Source organism: Drosophila novamexicana, unplaced genomic scaffold (assembly GCF_003285875.2).
Source record: "Drosophila novamexicana strain 15010-1031.04,08,12 unplaced genomic scaffold, DnovRS2.1 tig00000193-arrow-pilon, whole genome shotgun sequence".
Classification (NCBI taxonomy): domain Eukaryota; kingdom Metazoa; phylum Arthropoda; class Insecta; order Diptera; family Drosophilidae; genus Drosophila; species Drosophila novamexicana.
In genome coordinates, this window is record NW_020824787.1 from 2,474,563 (window position 1) to 2,493,474 (window position 18,912).

At 46.1% G+C, this 18,912-nt stretch overlaps 1 protein-coding gene across 1 annotated transcript in view; it reads left to right on the forward strand.

The window, feature by feature from the left end:
* The window catches only part of LOC115759247 (protein split ends), a 77,744-nt gene that overhangs the window by 48,192 nt on the left and 10,640 nt on the right, over positions 1-18,912 (forward strand). The window contains exons 4-10 of the mRNA XM_030700147.1: positions 10,984-11,300; positions 11,340-11,751; positions 11,809-12,407; positions 12,478-13,426; positions 13,542-14,385; positions 14,999-16,826; positions 16,872-18,888. Of these exons, the coding sequence (XP_030556007.1) occupies positions 10,984-11,300; positions 11,340-11,751; positions 11,809-12,407; positions 12,478-13,426; positions 13,542-14,385; positions 14,999-16,826; positions 16,872-18,888 (6,966 nt within the window). The remainder of the gene's footprint in view (positions 1-10,983; positions 11,301-11,339; positions 11,752-11,808; positions 12,408-12,477; positions 13,427-13,541; positions 14,386-14,998; positions 16,827-16,871; positions 18,889-18,912) is intronic.

Below are 18,912 nucleotides of genomic sequence, written 5' to 3' on the forward strand. Positions count from 1 at the left end.
CGCACATTTGCTTGCTTTTTATGGTCAGATCTGCCTCTATCCCTTTGGCATACACACAATCCTTAGACGTTGCACAGCCTCTCAGTTTGATATAGTTTTTGTTGGCTTTCACATAAGTTGCAGGCTGCATGTGGCATGTGGCATGTGTCGCGGTGCTTATATTCCAAGTTGCACGGGCTTAAGGCACTGTTATGTCATCTGGAAAGTAATTAATCATCTGTCAATCAAATTCTTTTGCTACAATTTAACTAAATTACGGAGTTTCCTAATACTAAAAATAATCGAGCAAACAGTTGAATAAATTATTCACTTTCCGAATGAATCATACAGAGAAGTTTTTCATTGCGATCTAATTGGTAATATTCTAATAATTTATAATAATAATATAATAGTTGGAAATCATCTTCCAATAACTATTAATATGTTTGCTCAGGTTCTATCAATAATATTTCTTTACATTCTTAATTAATAATCTTTAATTTGAAAATGTTTTTATAAGTTCTCCTAGCTGCTGTCAATATGATTCCTTTTCATTTTTTATATGTAATCTACTTCTAATTCATATTAATATGTTCTCTTAAGAATATTATTTGATCAATATTATTTCTTTTCATTGAAAACTGAGTAATTCAAACAAGTATGCAAAGAAGAAACCCCCAAATCTTTCATTCAAACCGTTTCTATTCCATTTCTCATCTGTTTGTTAATTAAAATGTGAAAAATTCCCACAAAATTAGTATAGTTATTTTCCATTGATATCTAGATATTAGAGTTCATATTTGTTAATAATGTTTTAACCATATTATTTAGCAAAAAAACTCACGCCCCTTACTTGTTCATAGATCATCTTTAGCTGAATCTAAAGAAATTGTTCTCTATTTAAATGATTTAAATATTGCTCTTGCTTTCAAATAAATGAGACAACATAAATATACCTACATGACAGGGTATTAGTAATAATATCGTATGCCATTCAATTTCAATATCCTTGGCATGATGGGCTTCGCTTTGTGTGTTATCAAAGTGTTCACTGTGGCATTTATCTCGATGCTCAACTGTGTTTATCTATGCTCATAAAGTGGATGCATATATCATGTTGAAGTGCATGCTCCTTGCTCCCTTTCTCTCTCTCTCTCTTTCTCTCTTTCGCTCTTTCTCTCTCTCTCTCTCTCTCTCTCTCTCTCTTTTTCTCTTTCTGTTTCGCTCTGTGCACACACATAAATGTGCCTGGGCGTGGCATAGCGAATCCTTTTTTCTCGATGCATTGAAATAAATGGCAAAACGCATTAAAACTTGGGCCATAATCAATCTTCGTGTGGAATGCTTCATTGCCTTGCGGCTCGCCAAATGCGATAGGGTGTGGTAGGGTGCAAGGACTGGGTTGGGGGGAGGTTAAAGTGTGCAAAGGAATAACGATATTGCTCATTTAATTTGAGAATTGCGGAGGGAGGCAGCCGATAGGGTTGCAACTGTAAAATGTTGTCGCCAAGCAATTAAATGAAGCACACGATATATCATCAATGCATGTGAGTGCACACACTCGTGTGTGTGTGTGTGTGTGTGATGATTATATAACATTTGCAGCTGCAGCATATGTATATACCGCATTGCCCTCCCTCCCTTCCCTCCCTTTCAGCCAGCAGCTGCTGCGGCAGCAGCGGCTGTGCATTTCCCTGGAAAATATCGAACGGAAAATCAATTCTAATTAAATTGTCAACATTTTGCGCTGTGCGAAAGCTGATTATGCACCTGTGTGTATGTGTGTAATTGCATTGGCCGCCTGCCTGTTTTCACTTGATTTGCGCCGAGGCAGTAAACCAAGTTACAGCCCCGGTCCAGAGTTGCCATCATTTAGTTGCGAAATGCGCCAAATTGAATTCCACATTTTAAATGCGTTCAGGCGGGCCAATTCGTAAAACTTGATGAAATAAATGTTCAAATGGATAAACGGCTAAATGAATGATGCATAAATGGTTAAGTGGCAGCAAAGAGCTGACCGTGCAAGGCAGTCGGGAGGGGGGTGCTGGCTAGTGGGGCATGGATTAAGCGTGCCACGCGGCCAGGGTCGGGCAATTCAGTTGGTTCTCAGCTGGAGCTGGAGCTGCATTTGGCATTTAGCTGAGGGGGTGGAAGGCATATCATTGTGGATAATCAGTGCATGTTAAGTGGCTTGTCCTTCGTCCTGGCAACTAGACAGCTGCCCGTTTAAATATGGATCGCAAATAAATGAGCGAAGGCCTTTGTTTAATTCACTTTTCCATCTGAATTCCACTTGAATTTCATTTTCATTGCAAACTTGCGCAGCAGAAGTTGTTCAGAGAATAAATACTATATATAAATATAGAAAAATGTGTGCTGTTCAAAAATGTGCGCTTTATTTTATTAAATTTAGTTTTATCCAATGAAAAATACAAGAAAGACTCAAACTTCAAATACGGAGACAATTTTATCATATTATTTTAACCTCCTAAAATATATCTAGACAATTCTTTTTAAATAGAACCTTTTGCAAATTTGGACTATATTTTGTATCAAAACTATTTAATTCTTATCTATATATCTTTATTTAATTATTAAAAGTTCAACTGCAAGTGAAGCATAGAAATTTGGACCTAAAAACACAAATATTCAATAAATGTTGTACATTTCCGCTTTGTATTTTTGCACAAATATTTCGCAAGGCTTTATGCAAACTATAAAAATAATTACATTTTAAAATTATAAAATTATCACATTAATTGAAGCTCATCAAATCTCTAGAGCGTATAACTTTTCATTTGCTCTTGGCCAAACATTAATTTATCAAAAATGAAACTTCACGCAAATTGAATTTAACTTTGAAAACGCAGCGTTTCATTAAGCGAGCAGCCACTGTATGCAGAAGACTTAAAAATTTCAAGACGAAACTTATTTAAATTCTTATCAAGTTGCGGATTTCCATACAAAGATTGCCAGAATTTTATTCTTTAAGCGAAAATGCTGAAAAATGTTCCATTAAATTTGTAAAATGCGCACAAATTTTAAGCATAATATCTATGTGAATGTGAATCTATGTATCTGTGCTTGGGAGTGGCCATTTTTGCGGTCATTTTTGTATATTTATTTTTATTGTTTTTTGTTGCGCTTGTTCTGCAGTTAATATTTACACACACACACAGGCACACTCGCACACCCGCTGGAATGTAGACAATGAAAATGTTTGCCAATGTTGTTGTCCTGTATCTCAATCTCTCGCCCTCTCTCTCGCTCTCTCTCTCGCGCTCTCTCTCTCTCTCTCTGTGTATCTGTATCTGTATTTTAAAGCCACTCCCAAGCTGCATATGATACAAAAAAAAAAGTGTAATGCAGCAACAATAACAAAGTCCATTTGTTGTTGTTGTTGTTGCCGCGTCCGGCAGCTTCATTAGATTTTGCACACGCTGAAAAAGACAGCAGGAACATTCGCTCCATGCTACATGGACTTCATTTTGCCGGCATTAGCTCGAAAGTTCCCCAATGGGGGGGGGGGGGTCTGTAAGGGCTGGCGAAGTGGGCGGGTTGACGCTGCCGCTGCCGCTGCCGCTGCTGCTGCTGCTGCGTCGACTTCTCTCGAACTGCTTTCATTTTCCATTTCCACGACCTCATTTTCAGCCGCAGCAGCAGCAGCAGCAGCTATTCCTGCTGCAAAGGCGTGACAAAGAGAGGGCGCACGCACTTGTGTATGTGTGTGTGTGTGTGTGTGTGTGTGTGTGTGTTTGTGTGTTGCTGTTGTTTTTATGGCTGTTGTTTAGTCGCCTGCACAAATTTTTAGTAATTTTTCTTGTCTATTTTTGTCTTTCTGCCCCGCTGCAATTTATGCTGCTGCTGCTGCTGCTGCTGGTGCTGCCCTGCGGCTGTGGGTGGCTAAAACCTATGCCTATATGCTATATACACGGCACAAACACACATGTGTAAGCTATATAATGGCCGTGTACATAATGCCACAATTTGTAGCACGCATGCGCTTTGGCCGCAACAGCAAATTCTGCTGCCTGCCGCTTGCCCCGCCGGCTGTGCCTGGCGCAAGTTTCATTCAATAGCATAAAGCCGGGACCAGGCTCTGGCGAGCCAAGCGCTCCCCCAGAACACACGCACACACACACACACGCACACGCACACAAACAACGCCTCATCTGCTTCCGGTTGCGTCACTTGGCTTTGAGAGCCAGGCGCTGCGTCATTTTTGTTTTGTTGTTGTTGCTTGTTTTTTTTTCTTTCTTATTTTGACGTCCTGGCTTCAACTTTTATTCAACTTTGCCCTCTGACTTTGTCAGCCACATGAGCCGCCCCTCCACACGCCGCCCCCCCCCCCCCCCCCCCCTTCGGCCAGCCCATCCGCATAGGCATCTCTGCTGGGCTGCAGCCGCGCAGGGCTTTAATTGAGGTCGCCAGCTTAAGCTGAGAGAAGGGAAACAGCTCTCGTCTCTCGGCTCTGCGGCTGCATTCTTTAGCGCCCAGGGCTCGCTGGGCCCGCCCACTCGAGAGCGCTTTATGTAATTTTTAAAGCCGCAGCAGCAGTAACAGTTGCTGCAGCTGCAGTAACAGTGGCAGCTGCAGCAGCAGCAGCAGCAGCAACAGCAATTGAATCACTTTAAATGCGCATCCGCATTATGTAAAGCAAATTCATAGAAATTCATTTGAATGCAACTCTTCTGCGTCAGGATATCCTTTGAAATCCTTTCGCATTAATCGTTGTGCACTTTTATTCTATGTATCTTTAATTTTAAATATAGCTGACTTTTTCCAGGAAAAATGGTTACGTTACCTGTGAATTTCTTTGAACTCAGGGAAAAGCATTATTTATTTACGTATGTGGGTTTGTTTGGCTGTCAATCAGTTTGGGTTTGTCAGATTATTTAATAGGTATTTCGCCTTAAAGCGAAGTATTCAACTGCTATAATCTACCTATAGAAGCTCTAAGACTTACCTGTACACATAAGTTCATATATTAACATTTCCAAAGAGAAACTTTATAGAAGTTGAGCTTATCAAAAGGATAAATGTAGATTTTCGCATATCAGGCACAGAATTATGTTAACAATTTTATCGATAACCTCAACTCTTTGCTTAAAGATCGATAAATATTGATTTGCACGTTCGTTCCTCTTACTGACTGACTGATTGATTGATTAATTCTCGCACAGCAAGCTTATCATTTTCTGTATGTTTTGATAACTGTGCCATTTCCTGCAACAGAGATATAAATATCAATTTCCACATCCGTTTTTGGAGATTATCTCTGAGATAGTAAGAGATAATATATTTAAACAACAAAGCATTAATACGTTTAATATGTTGGGCTGTTCTTTGAAACCCGAATGAAAATTGATTTGTGGATTCGAACCAGCTTGCTTCAAAATGCTAACTACACAAGCTGGTTGATTTCGAACCGATCCAATCACTATATCATATAGCTGTCATAGCAATTGTCGCTCAAAAATTAGGTTCTTGAATGATATCTCTATAGAAAACTTGGAATTTGTCTGAATACATGTGAATAATAATCGTATGAACAAGAAATAACTATAGCCTATAAACCTAAAGGAAATTTGAGGCCTCAAATAAAATAAAAATCGTATGATCAAGAAATAACTATATCCTAAAGCTGCATACGAAGTTTCTGTCGAGAAATTAATACAAATTCTTATGAACAAGGAATGTAGCCCTTAGCTCTATAGGAAATATCAGACGAATAATGATTTAAATGAAAATCATTTTAGTTTTATAATCTATTTTTACTCAAACTCAAAAAATACAAACTTTAACCCTCTCCTGCTCCTATATTCTCCATAAGGCTCATTCTTTTCAATATCTCAAATAATTTAGCAGGACATAAGAAGCTTGCTAGGAGCAAGTTTCGTATGTCTTGAGGCTTTCATATTTTATGGATATGTCTGCTTTGTGCGGAGCTTGATCCCAACTATGCTTATATATAGTTCCCATATAAATTATGCTCCCGCACATTTCGTTGTTTACGTTACGTTTTATCTATATATTGCGCCCTGTGCGAGCTGTCATTCCCGTGTCCTTCAACTTGCCAAAAGCGGCTGCTGCTGCTGCTGCTGATGTTGTTGTTGTTGTTGCAGATAAATTTCACGCCCAACGGTCTGTGGCAGAGTCCTCAAATTACGTTGACTGCAGTCCAAAGCCCCCGCATTTGATATCCTGTTTATTATTGGTGTGGACGGGGCGGCAGGCTTGCGTATAGGGCGGATGGGGCGTTGTGTGCCCGGCAATGATTGAATGAAAGGCTAAAAAGGATTTCAGGAATTTCAACTTGCAAAAAGTTCTACACACGCATACACTCGCACACACATACACACAGCCAGCCAGGCAGGCAGCTAGCTATATACAGAAATAACCTCAAACAAGGACGTTCGCTGTGTGCAAAACTTTTCGCCAGGCCCTGTCACAGCTTGGGGTCGGTGTCGTCCCTATGTATTACATAAGCATCAAAAACACACACAGATACACACACACACACCCACACATACACTGACAGTCACAGTAATGCAATTTACAGCTTTGCCCATTACCAAAACAAACGCCCAAACAAGTCCCACCCAACGCTCCGCATTACTTTGCTCTGCTTACTGCTGCCTCTGCTGCTGCTGCCTCTGCCTCTGCTGCTGCTGCTGCTGCTGCTGCTGCTGCTGCTGCTGCTGCTGCTGCTGCTGCTGCTCCTCTCACCACCTCGCTGTTGGCGCAACAAATGTTGCCATTGTTGGGCTTGTGCCTGGCCCTGCACTTCCCTAACCGGGCGCACTTTTAGCTGAATTGATTTTTCGCCCGCCTCACTGCGCATGCCGGGCAAACCGCGCCGCTCTTTGAATGCAATTGCTGCGGAACATACATATACATAGCCCCTACGCCGAACAGCACATATACATAACATACATGTATGCCTGTGTGTGTGTGTGTTTTTATGTATGCTCAATGTTTTTTTATGCTATGTACAGCTGCCCAAAAGCCTGAGTCATCAGCCTGAACACACACACACACACACACACACACACACACACACACACACACACACACACACACACACACACCACCCACAGCCGCAGCGCAGCAGCAGCAGCAGCAACATAATTTCCAGCTACATATATCTGGAAACTGCAGCGCTCTATCTTATATACCACATACACAGGTATGTGTATGCATATGTATGCATGCACATATATCTATGTACATACATATGTATGTAGCTGGCATGTGAATGTGCTACATGGCCATATTTTAAGTGCTTTGAGCTCTATGTTCTGGGCGCTTAAAGCGCTTAATGCGGCTTTAAAAAATCTTTGCAACGAATGACAGAGCCGTGGGCTTCAATTCATCATATTCAACATGAATATATACACACACACACACACACACACGCGCACACTCTTGTGTTTGTGTGCAATTACATGGCCCGCATTAAGCATTTCAATTAAAATGCCTAACTCTATTTATGAAATGCCAGCGAAGCTTTCGTTTAACTCGTGTTTTATAAATAGAACATTTTGCATTTGATTTCGCTTGGTAAACAGAAAAATCCCCTTACTTTCAATGCACACACAATTGTATAACTTATAATAACAGATTAAATAATAATTATTATTATTATTATTATGGTTGTTGTTGCGTGGAATTGGTAATATGAGTCCATGAAAAATTCATGTTACTCTTTAAGAATTGAAAAGCAAACGTATCGTTAAACTGAAATGACAAACTGGGCTTAAACCGAACCGGTTCGAGCCGGGGGTCTCAGTTTATTTACCAATTTACCATGAACCGAACCTTAAACCCCATATAAATAAAACAAACAAAAGGCTTATAATAAGCTAAATAAATAAATGGGAGCTTTGATGTAAAAGAATTTCGCTTTGCTATAAATAGAATTTTGCCTTGATTTCATTTCGTAAATTCCTAAACTTCGCAAAATGATATAACGGATAATAACAGCTTTAATTTGTTATTATTATTATTTTATTCGCTTGAAAATAGATAGAAATGAGAAGTTTTGTTATTATTTTCATCCACGAAAGTTCTTGGACTTCCTTTTTATACCCTGAACCCATTTAAAATGGGTATAAGGGTATATTGTATTTGTGCAAAATCCAAATGTATGTAACAGGCAGAAGGAAGCATCTCCGACCCCATAAAGTATATATATTCTTGATCAGCATCAATAGCCGAATCGATCTAGCCATGTCCGTCTGTCTGTCCGTCCGTCCGTATGTATGAACGCAAGGATCTCAGAACCTAGAGCTAGAGAATTGAAATTAGATGTAGATGCTTCTAGTTCCCGCGCAGATCGAGTTTGCTTCCGATAATCGATAACTTACTCCGTTTCCAAGCAATCGATAAAAATCGATATCGATATCCTGTTTTTTGGGCAATTTTGGTAAATAATAAGAGCTAGAGTCACCAAACTTGACATATAGCTTCTAAAATAGAATATATATATGCATTTGATGTTGGAAGAAGAGGGTTCAGGGTATCCCCTAGTCGGGAGCTACCGAATAGAACCTCTTACTTGTTTATATTATATCATTCTTGGATATGAGTTAGGTGTCTTTATACTGCTGCCTTTGTGATCTTTTGTTTTCCCAACTGACTCTCGAAACACTTTTCTTTCGTGGAACTTGTGTTTTCCAGGTATATTCACAGTAGACACATATGGCTATATAAACCCCTTAATCAACACTGGTCTACTGAACATTTTTTCAGTTAAATTCAAATTCTCAAAAAAGAAGCTAAACAAAATATAATCTATTGAAGACGTTTAGGTATATTTTTTGCCTATATTTGCGTTCTTGTGCTATTAATTATTGTTGCAAATATAAATTAAAGACATACAATTCTTTTAAATTTTACAAGTGACATTTTTATCTAGGAATAGAAAAGAAGATTGCTTGAAATTAAAGTTTCCCTCATTCTAAGGCACATGTCTGCAAGGGTATTTAATCATCGACATGATTTTCGCGTAGACTTATTTGTATAAATATATGTATATATATATATATATATATATATATATATATATATATTGGCGGCGATCGTATCTCCTAAATAGTTGAATTGCCCTTGCAGCAGATTAGCAAACGGCGTCATGAGCAGTCGCCGTCTGTTATTGAACGAACCGATCGTTGAGGCCATAAAGCGGTCCCTTATATGTCGTAAGCATATAAATACACATGAACACATTTACATAAACATGTATGTATATATATGTATTATTTCTATTTCTAATAACGTGCCCTTTGCCGCGACGCGTTTGTTTTTGGCATAGTTAGAAAACGTTTTCTCTCCGTTTCACGGGGAAAACAATGGACAACTTTAGCTAAGGTCGCGCCTGTTTTCCCTTGTGTGAAAGAAAATAGGCCTGTCATTCGGTTGTGTTGAGCCTTTTTTGCGTCGCATGTTAATTTATGGCGGGGTTGATTTTTCATTCAGGTAGCAGCAGCATACAATTTTTACCTGGGAAATGCGTCGTTACAATTTTTGTTGTTGTTTACTTTCTGAGCGTTTTGTGTCCACCCCAATTATAACAGTGGCCATAGCATAAACATTTCCATTAGCTGTTAGTTACAGCGAGCTGTTATACATTAGTAAAGAGAAGTGTGGTTATCCACTTGGATTGCGTGCAGCTAGCTAGCAGCAATAGCTGTTAAGAGTGTTGACCTTTTTAATAACCTTACTGCCTAAGCCAAAGAGGCTGAACATAAATGTAATTATTACTCAATTTGTGCTGTTAAACATTGTGCGCTGTTAAATAGCATGGCACTGTTGCACACAGCTTGGCAGCACCGCGCTCGCTCACACTCTGTCGCAAACGTTTAGCGATCCGGCAGCTCCGAAATGAGGCCGCTGCTCGTGTTTGGTTACGCGAATATCGGCATGAAAGCAGATGAGCAATTAGTAAGAAGCGGCAAAACGATCAACGAAACTGTAGAAAATAAAAAGCCAAAATAAAAGAGAAATAGAAAATATTTGGTGTGCTGCAAATATAATAATTTAAAAGAAAAGAAAAGAACTGCACAAGTGTGTATGTGTAAATATTGAAAAACCGGTTGTGTTTCTTTGCGCTCTCTGGCCAGGCGGCACCGGCTCCAGCTCTTGTTTATGTGTGTGCATCGTGTGTGTGTGTGCGTTTGCAAAAAGAAAAAAACTTAAAACACTCGCCAAGTTCTGCCGCGTAAACAGACGACGGCGACGTCGACAGACGTTGAATTTGGCGCCGTTTCTTTTTTTTTTTTTGTTTTTTCCCCCGGTGAAATTTTTGCTCGCGTGTGTGTTTTTATATTTAGTAAAAGATTTAAGATACAATTGGCTTGTTTCTGTTTGCGCCCATGTTAGAAAACAAACAGCGCCCATTTGGCGCTAAGCAAAAACCGATCCTCAAACGGATACCCTTCTTCCCCTACAGCTATAGCAGCAGACACAACAGCGGCAGCTCCAGTCGTCGCCGCAAATTGACAAGGTTTTTTGTGTAAAAACTATTATGCGGAGGTGTGTGGGTGGCGGCAACAACATATACACATATATATATAAATATATGGAAATGTCCTAAAAATAATATGGAAAAACATTGCTGTCGGGTGCAGCCGACTGGGCTATACTCTGTAAACACAGTGAAGTGTAAACACAGCTTTAATTAGCTTGTAAAAAGCCTACTCTATTATTGCTCTCGTGTCTGTAAACGCTATAAAATGTCAATCTGTGATCAGGAAATGTTAATTTGTGCCGTTTGATTTTCACGCTCTTCCCAACCCCAGGGGATGGTCGGTTATATGTATACTCTCCAGCTCTAATATCAGCTATAAAATTGCATTCATACGTATTGACAATGCCTCAATATACACCTTTTCGCTTTGTGCACAGAGTATGGCAATAAAAAAAAACAATTAAAAACAATACACAACAAGTTGTCAACTGTTTTGCTTATCCATTTTGTGCGTTTATTTTATGTTATTGCAGGTCTACAGAAGAACCACCGACAAACAGCTTCGAAAGGAACTACTACGATCGCAGCCGCATAGTCTACCAAGCCAGCAACGCAGCAGCAGCAGCAGTAGCCACAACTGCCAGCAGCAACAACATCACTAACAGCACCAACAGCAACAACAGCAGCAGCGACAGATCGCGCGCCCGAGATCGTCTATACAGGAATGGTTCAGCAGCAGCCGCAGCAGCAGCAGCAGCAGTTGGTGCGTCAGCTACAAGCAGCAACACGACGACAACGACAGCAGCAACAGCAGCAGCTGCAGCGGGTGTGGGCGCGGTTGCGGTTGCAGGTGGAGCAACAACAACAACAGCAGCAGCAGCAGGCGGAGGAGGAGGAGCAGTTGGTGGTGGTGGTCCATTGCCGCCACAAGCGTTGGGTGATCGCAGCAACAACAACAACATTAACCAAAACACACGCGTACCGCAGTCATGGTACGAAGCTGCTGCTACTGCGACAGCGCATCTGAAAAGTCCTGGTGGCAGTGGCAATGCCGGCGTCTCAGCAGCTGGCAGCATAATGAGCTCACCGATCAATCATCATCCACATCATCATCACTACAACACATCCGCCTCGTACTCATCACCCGCCCACTCGCACTCGCATGCGCATACGCACACGATAGCAGCGGCACCGGCGGCAGCAGCAGCAGCGGCGGCATCCTCGACAACCGCCATGCACCGCAGCGTTGCGTATGCGGGCAGTGTTGCGGATGAGGCAGCGGCGGCGGCGGCAACGGCAACGTTAAACTGTTCCCGCAAAATTCACCTGCAACACCACAACAACAACAACAACAGCAGAAGCCCCGCCGGCGTCAGCAAACTAAACAAGCTGCTCAAAACGGCAGCGGCTCGCTGTGGCTCTGAGTCGCCCTCAGGCGGTGCTGGTGCAGTGACAGGAGCAGCAGCAACAGCAGCAGCAGCGACGACAAGTACAATCACAAACAATAGTTTTAGTAGTAATAGTTTAAATATAATAAACACGGCCACTCCAACGATGCCAATTGCAACAGCTGCAGCAGCAACAACAGCTTCTAGTGGCAGCAGCAGCGGCAGCGGTGACATTTTAAATGTGGCCGCTGCCCTGGCCGCCGCCGTGGACAATGGCAATGCGGCGCAACAGGGCGTGGGCGGCGTCGGCGGCGGCGGACGTGCACCGCGTCATCATTTGCATGGTCGGAGCACAACATCGTCGAGTCGCTCGCATTCACGTTCGCCGAGCAGCTACAGCAGCTCGCATAGCTCATCATCGGCCTCATCGCACTCATCGTCGCATTCGCACGCGTCCAGCCCGATATCGGGCAATTGTGCCGATGCACTCGTTGGAGTCGTTGGTGGCATTAACGCTACATCGTCGCATCGCAGCTCACGCAGTCTGCAGTCCTGTGTGGCAGCTAGCAGTAAGTATTGCTATCTGCTCCCTTTAAATGATTGTAATTGAAATTCCATTTAATTTATTTCTTGCTGCAGGCAACTCTTCAAATCCCAGTGGCAATGTCGTCAGCGGTGGTGGCTGTGGTTCGAGTAGTAGCAGCAGCAGCAGCTCCAGTAGCAGCAGCAGCTCCTGTTTGGCGGCCAATCCGGTGGTGCATTCCGAAGATAATCGGCCGTTGGCGATACGCGTACGCAACCTGCCCGCACGTTCCTCGGACACATCCCTTAAGGATGGTCTCTTTCACGAGTACAAAAAGCACGGCAAGGTCACGTGGGTGAAGGTCGTGGGACAGAATTCGGAGCGTTATGCGCTCGTCTGCTTTAAAAAACCGGACGATGTGGAGAAGGCTCTCGAAGTATCCCATGATAAACATTTCTTTGGCTGTAAAATCGAGGTGGAACCGTATCAGGGCTACGACGTAGAGGACAATGAATTTCGTCCCTACGAAGCCGAACTGGACGAATACAATCCGAAAGCGACACGAACCCTGTTCATTGGCAACCTCGAGAAGGATATAACCGCCAGCGAGCTGCGCGTCCATTTCGAAAGCTTTGGCGAGATCATCGAGATTGATATCAAGAAGCAGGGACTGAATGCCTATGCCTTTTGTCAGTATTCGGATATTGTGTCTGTGGTCAAGGCAATGCGTAAAATGGATGGCGAGCATTTGGGCAGCAATCGCATTAATCTGGGCTTTGGCAAGTCCATGCCCACGAATTGTGTCTGGATTGATGGTGTCGGCGAGAAGGTCTCCGAAACCTTTCTGCAGTCACAGTTCACGCGCTTCGGCACCGTCACCAAGGTCAGCATTGATCGCACGCGACAATTGGCTTTGGTGCTGTACGATCAGGTGCAGAATGCGCAGGCTGCTGTCAAGGATATGCGTGGCACCATTATGCGTGGACGTAAACTGCAGGTGGACTTTGCATCGCGTGAATGCCAGGATGCCTTCTACGAGAAACAGGAGAAGCAGCAGCAGCAGCAGCCACAACAACAACTGCAGCAGCAGCAGCAACTGACACAGCTGCCCAATGCGGGTAAGTTGGACGAGCTTGGGCATGATACAGAGATTGTTAACTGTTGTTTTACATATTTTTTTAGGCTCCTCCTCCTCCCGCTTTAATCGCTACGACTCATCACAGTCACGTTCGCGCGCCTCCTCCTTCAGTCGACATCAGAACTCGAACGATGGCTGCTCGCCAGGCGGCAATACGCCTGGTGGTGGTGTTGGTGGCGTCAGCGGCAGCATCAGTAGTGCTGGCAACAGCAACAATAGCACCGGCAGCAGCAGCATCTCGGCGAGCAATGCGATGCCAGCGCCGAGCATTGCATCGGCAGTTGTGAGCAACGCTGGAGCAACATCCGCAGCGTTACCCTCGGCGGTGGGCCCGAGTGCGATGCCCATGTCGCCAGCGGCGATGGTCCAGGCGCGTATGCGTATGGCGCGCAATGCGCGGCACACCATTGACTTTGACTTCAACGATGTGGGTCGACGGTTTCGCAACTTTGAACCGGGCAACAATAACAACAACAACAACAATAGTAACAGCGGCAACAGTCAGGCGCAGGACGAGGATGCGGGCGTTGTTATGCGCTCCGATTCGCCTGTAATTGCAAGACTCGGACCGGCTGTCAATAGCAGCGGAAGTGGGAGTGGCAGCACCAACGCTGGCAACCCCAGCGAAATGCTCGAGCTGACACTGAACAACAGCAACAGCGGCGGAAGCAGCAGCAACAGTCGCCGGCGTTGTGGTAAGACAAATGTAGATTTGCGCCATCATGTGCACAATCAACGTTTTCAATTGCCAGAACAACTCGAGGAGTGCCCGTCCAGTGGTGATGAGGGCGTGGTCAGTCCGCGCAAGCGCATCAAAATGGATTACCATCATCATCATCATCATTCCAATGCCAGTGCGGTAAGTGAAACACACATACACAAAATAATAGGCTAGAGTGTTGCAAAATGATCGTGAACTGAGCGCTCATCAACGCAGAATTAACTACAGCAGGAGCTGCACAAAAGCTTCCCATCGGGAGCTGCACAAAAGAGCTTCATTTAATGTCGAAGTCCAGATTCAAAACGGTTTGTTACATTTCATCCACAAGGCTTGAAATCTGTTGTATGCAAATTATTTAGTTTGCTCACTCATCAATCATTTAATCTAATTGGCAATTTCATTTTTCTGGGTGAAATATAAAGGAAAATTTACTTTAAGCAAATTTTTGAAAAAAAAAAAAATATAAGATTGCTTACCAATCCACCTGCAAAGACAAGTAAGCTTTTTTTTAACGAATTCGCAGTTAAGCTAATGCGAGATAATTGCAGCTCTTTCTTTTTCAATATAGAACAAAAACCTCTTAGATAATGCTGAATATAGTTATTAAAATTTAAATATGCTCAACGCAAGCATAATTTTGTATCTTCGGGTCACACTGCACGATCATTTCGCACTCTAGGACTTGATCCTATACATAAAACTGAATCCTATCTGAACTTCTTCTTTGTAGCAATCGCAGCTGCTGGAGCAGAACAGCGAGTCGCCGGGATCTGGTCACTGCAACAAGCCCAGTCCGCTGTCCAACTGTGATGTCATACACGATCCGCTGAATCGGAAGAGCGAAATACGTCGCGTCTCGGAGGCGGGCAAATTTTCAGCGGTCGCACCGCCGCCAATGCCAATGCAACACCACAGCATGATGGTCAGCTGCCGGCGGCCATCGATTGATGTGGGCGCCCTCTCGGCGCTGTCCAACTCGTCGGCATTTCGGCACGGCCTAGTCGGTGCGAGCAGCATGGATCAGCAGCATCTAATGAATACGTCACTGGCGGCGAAGCGACGTCGTGTGACCGCTAGCACGCTGCAGCTATCCCAGCCACAGCCGCTGCAACAGCAGCAATCAGCCTCCACCTCCTGCAGCAATCCCGCGAGCAACAGCGGTAGCGGCAACAGCGCTAGCCTGCCAACGCCTTCGCTGGCAGCGCCCACGCCCAATGATGACTATCATCATCATGCGTCGCGCGGACGCGGCCATCAGCTACATTCCCATCATTCGCACGAGGCCAGCGGCGGCGAGAGCGCCGATGGCTCCAGGCCGGGCACGCCGCTCTGCGATGAACGACCGGAGGTGCTGCCCACAGAGCCGCGTCGGCTGCCGCCGCCACGGGAACGGGCACGGGAGCGTGTGCGCGACATTATGTGGCTGCCGCTACCCAAATTCGGTGTGATGTTTTTTCAGCAGCAGCGCAGCGGAAGCGGTGGCACAGCCAGCGGAGTATCCAGCTATTTGCAGCAGCTGGCGACGACAACAACGGCGTTGCTTGCCAGTAACAACAACAACAACAACTCTAGTCTTAGCGGAGGCGCTGCTGGGATGTTGTCTAGCGGCTCATCAACGTCGGCGACTGCGTCCAGTTTAGGCTTTTTGCCCAGTCCCTCCTCGCGCTATTGGCGTTCCTCAAATCATCATCATCACCAGCACCACCATCACCATCAGCAGCAACAGCAGCAGCAACAACAGCAGCAGCAACAACAGCAGCAGCAGCAACAACAGTTGCAACTGCAGCAATCGTCATCGTCATCCTCATCGATTGGCCTGATGGGCAGTCCGGCGCGTCCGCGCTCGCTGAGCTCCAACTCAAGCGATTCGGATGTTCCGAGCGGCCAGACGGGTGGCAGCCCATCGCTGGATGAACGACTGCGCAACTTTGAGGAGAACTACGAGCGCTGGTCTGGCGGCAGCAGCAACGCAAATCCCGGCCATGGCCATAGTCACGCCAGCAGCAGCAGCCAGTCGAACACACCTTCCTGGCAGCTCTCCATGCACGCGACGAACCTGGGCGGCCTGGGCTCGTCGCATCAGGCGGGCTCCGGCAATAGCAACAGCTCCAGCGGCACTGTCTCCAGTTCGACGAGCAATTCGCGTCACAAATTTCTGGACATCGATGAGCTGCAGCCCTCAGATATTGTCAAATCCCTGCTGGCCAAGAAGTCCGTGTTCGACGATGACTTTCAGCGACTCAAGAAGAATCAATGGTACGAGCCCGCCAGCACAGACTTTGCCACGGGCTCGACAACGTTGGCGAATGCACGGCATGGTGGACTCTGTAGTGGGAACACGTCGCCGGCGCTGCCGAATTTGGCGGCCACCAAAACGACGCCCATCATTGGCAACTGTAGCAGCCTCCTTACCGGCAGCAGCAGCGGCAGCTGCAAGACAAGCGGCCTGCTGCAGCGCCTGAGCAGCTTGTCGCCCATGAACTCGCCGCAGGCTTCGATGTCGCCCTACAACAGCCCGTCGCCCTCGCCCTCTGTGGTGAATACCAATGTGGTCAGCGGTCTTGGGCAGCTGGCCAAGCCCAGCAGTGGCGCTACCAGCAGCAGCAGTATCATCGCGACAGCAACAACAACAGCAGCATCAGCAACTGCAGCAACAGCAGCTGCGACAGCTGTTATTGGTGGAACGTCTAGCGGCAGCAGTGGTCCAACAAAGGGACTGCAATATCCATTTCCCAGTCACCCGCCATTGCCAAATACTGCAGCACCACCGCCGGCGATACAACCGGCGCCACCTCCACCACCAGAGTTTCCCAAAGCAAAGCCAACAGCGGCGTCCACAGGCAGTCAACAGCTCAGCAAGAGCCTCAGCGTGCCAGCGGCAGCCAATGAGCCACGCTCCGTGCTTCAAAAGTCCGCCTCAGTGCCGGGCAGCACCAATGTGGGCACTACTGGGAGCAGCAGCAACCTATCCTCCAACGGTAACAGTTCCTCAACAACAACAACAACCACACACGTACAAAAACAAACACCAAACAGCTCGATGGATGAAGCGGAGGCCAAGGGCAACGCCAAGAGCTCATCCGCCAACTCAACAACCGCCTCCTGCTCCACGTCCAAGAAGAGCAGCAGCAGCAGCGGCGACAAGTCGCATGGCAGCAGCAAGCACAACAATCGCTCCGATGCGGATAAAAAGTCGAAAAAGTCCTCTTCCTCATCCTCCTCCTCCTCGAACACAACCACCTCCGATAAGCGCAAGAACTCGGCAACATCGCAGTCCTCGAAGTCGGCAACGCCCAAAGTGGAAGATGAGTCCACCGAGTCGGATGAACCTATGGAGAAGCCCGACAAGGAGCAGCCGCGCCAGGAGCGCGACAAAGAGAAGGAAAAGTCGCAGCACAAGGAGCGACAGGAGCGAGAGAAACGCGAAAAGGAACTGCGCAAGCAACAGGAGCGTGAAGAAAAGGAACGCAAAGCGCAGGAGGAACGCGAGCGCGAAGACCGAAAGGCCAAAGAAGAGAAGGAAAAGGAAAAGGAAAGAGATCGGGAGCGTGAACGCGAACGAGAGCGCGAGCGTAAGGCACAAGAAGAGCGTGAGCAAAAGGAGCGCGAAGAGCGTGAGAAGGAACAACGCGAAAAGGAGCAGTTGGAACAGGAGGCGCGGCAGGCGCGCATGCGCGACATGTCCGCCTACCACAAGAACAAATCCGATGCCAGCTCCGAAGCGAGCAGCTTCTACGCCCACAATCCAGCCACGCCCAACGAATGTGAGCGACAGAACAACAAAGAGAATGCCGTTGCCACGGATATAACCACAACAACAGCAGCAGCCGCAGCAGCAGTCGCAGCAGCTTCAGGCAGCGCTTCCACTGAGAGCAGTAGCAAGGATCGTTCCCGCAAATCGTCACGCAATTCCCCTGTGCCCAGTACGGGCCGCCAGCACAAGCGACGCCTCAGTTCGCAGGACAGCAATCATAGCAGCGGTTGCGCTGGCGCTGGCGGTGGACAAAATCATGAGGATTATGTGAAGCGTATACGCATGGAGAACACCAACCCGAGCCAATCGCAGTCCCAATCGCAATCGCAAAGCAATCATCAGCGTCTCGGCGATCGTCGCGATTCCAAGGAGCACAAGAGCAGCAGCAGCAGCGGCGGCTGCAAGGACGAAAAGCTCAGCTCCTCCAAATCGCACGGCAGCAGCAGCAGCAGCTCGAAGCATCATCGACGCGAAAAGCATCACAGTAAGAGCGCCAGCAGCAGCAGCGAGGTGGTCAACAATACCGAACTGGATGGCAAACAGCAGCAACAGTTGCACACGCTCAATACCAGCGAGGAGGAGCAGCAGCAGCCGGCCCAGTCGCAGCAACAACAACCACATCCGCAGCAGCAGCAGCAGCAACGACAACCGTCGATGCACAAGCAGCAGCGCGAGCATCATCACCATGGCAGCTCGTCATCGTCGTCGCGGCACAAGAGCAAGCGTGAACATCATCATCATCGCGAGAAGAAGCGGCACTCGGTGGCCGAGTCCACCAATACGGACGAGGAGCCCACACACAATCCGCACAGACGCATCTCAGCGGCGGGCAGCTCCGCGGGCGAGCTTAGCTCGAACACAGCCAACACGAATACCTCCAGCAGCAAGTTGCATCATCATCATCATCAGCAACAGCAGCAGCAACAACAACAGCAGCA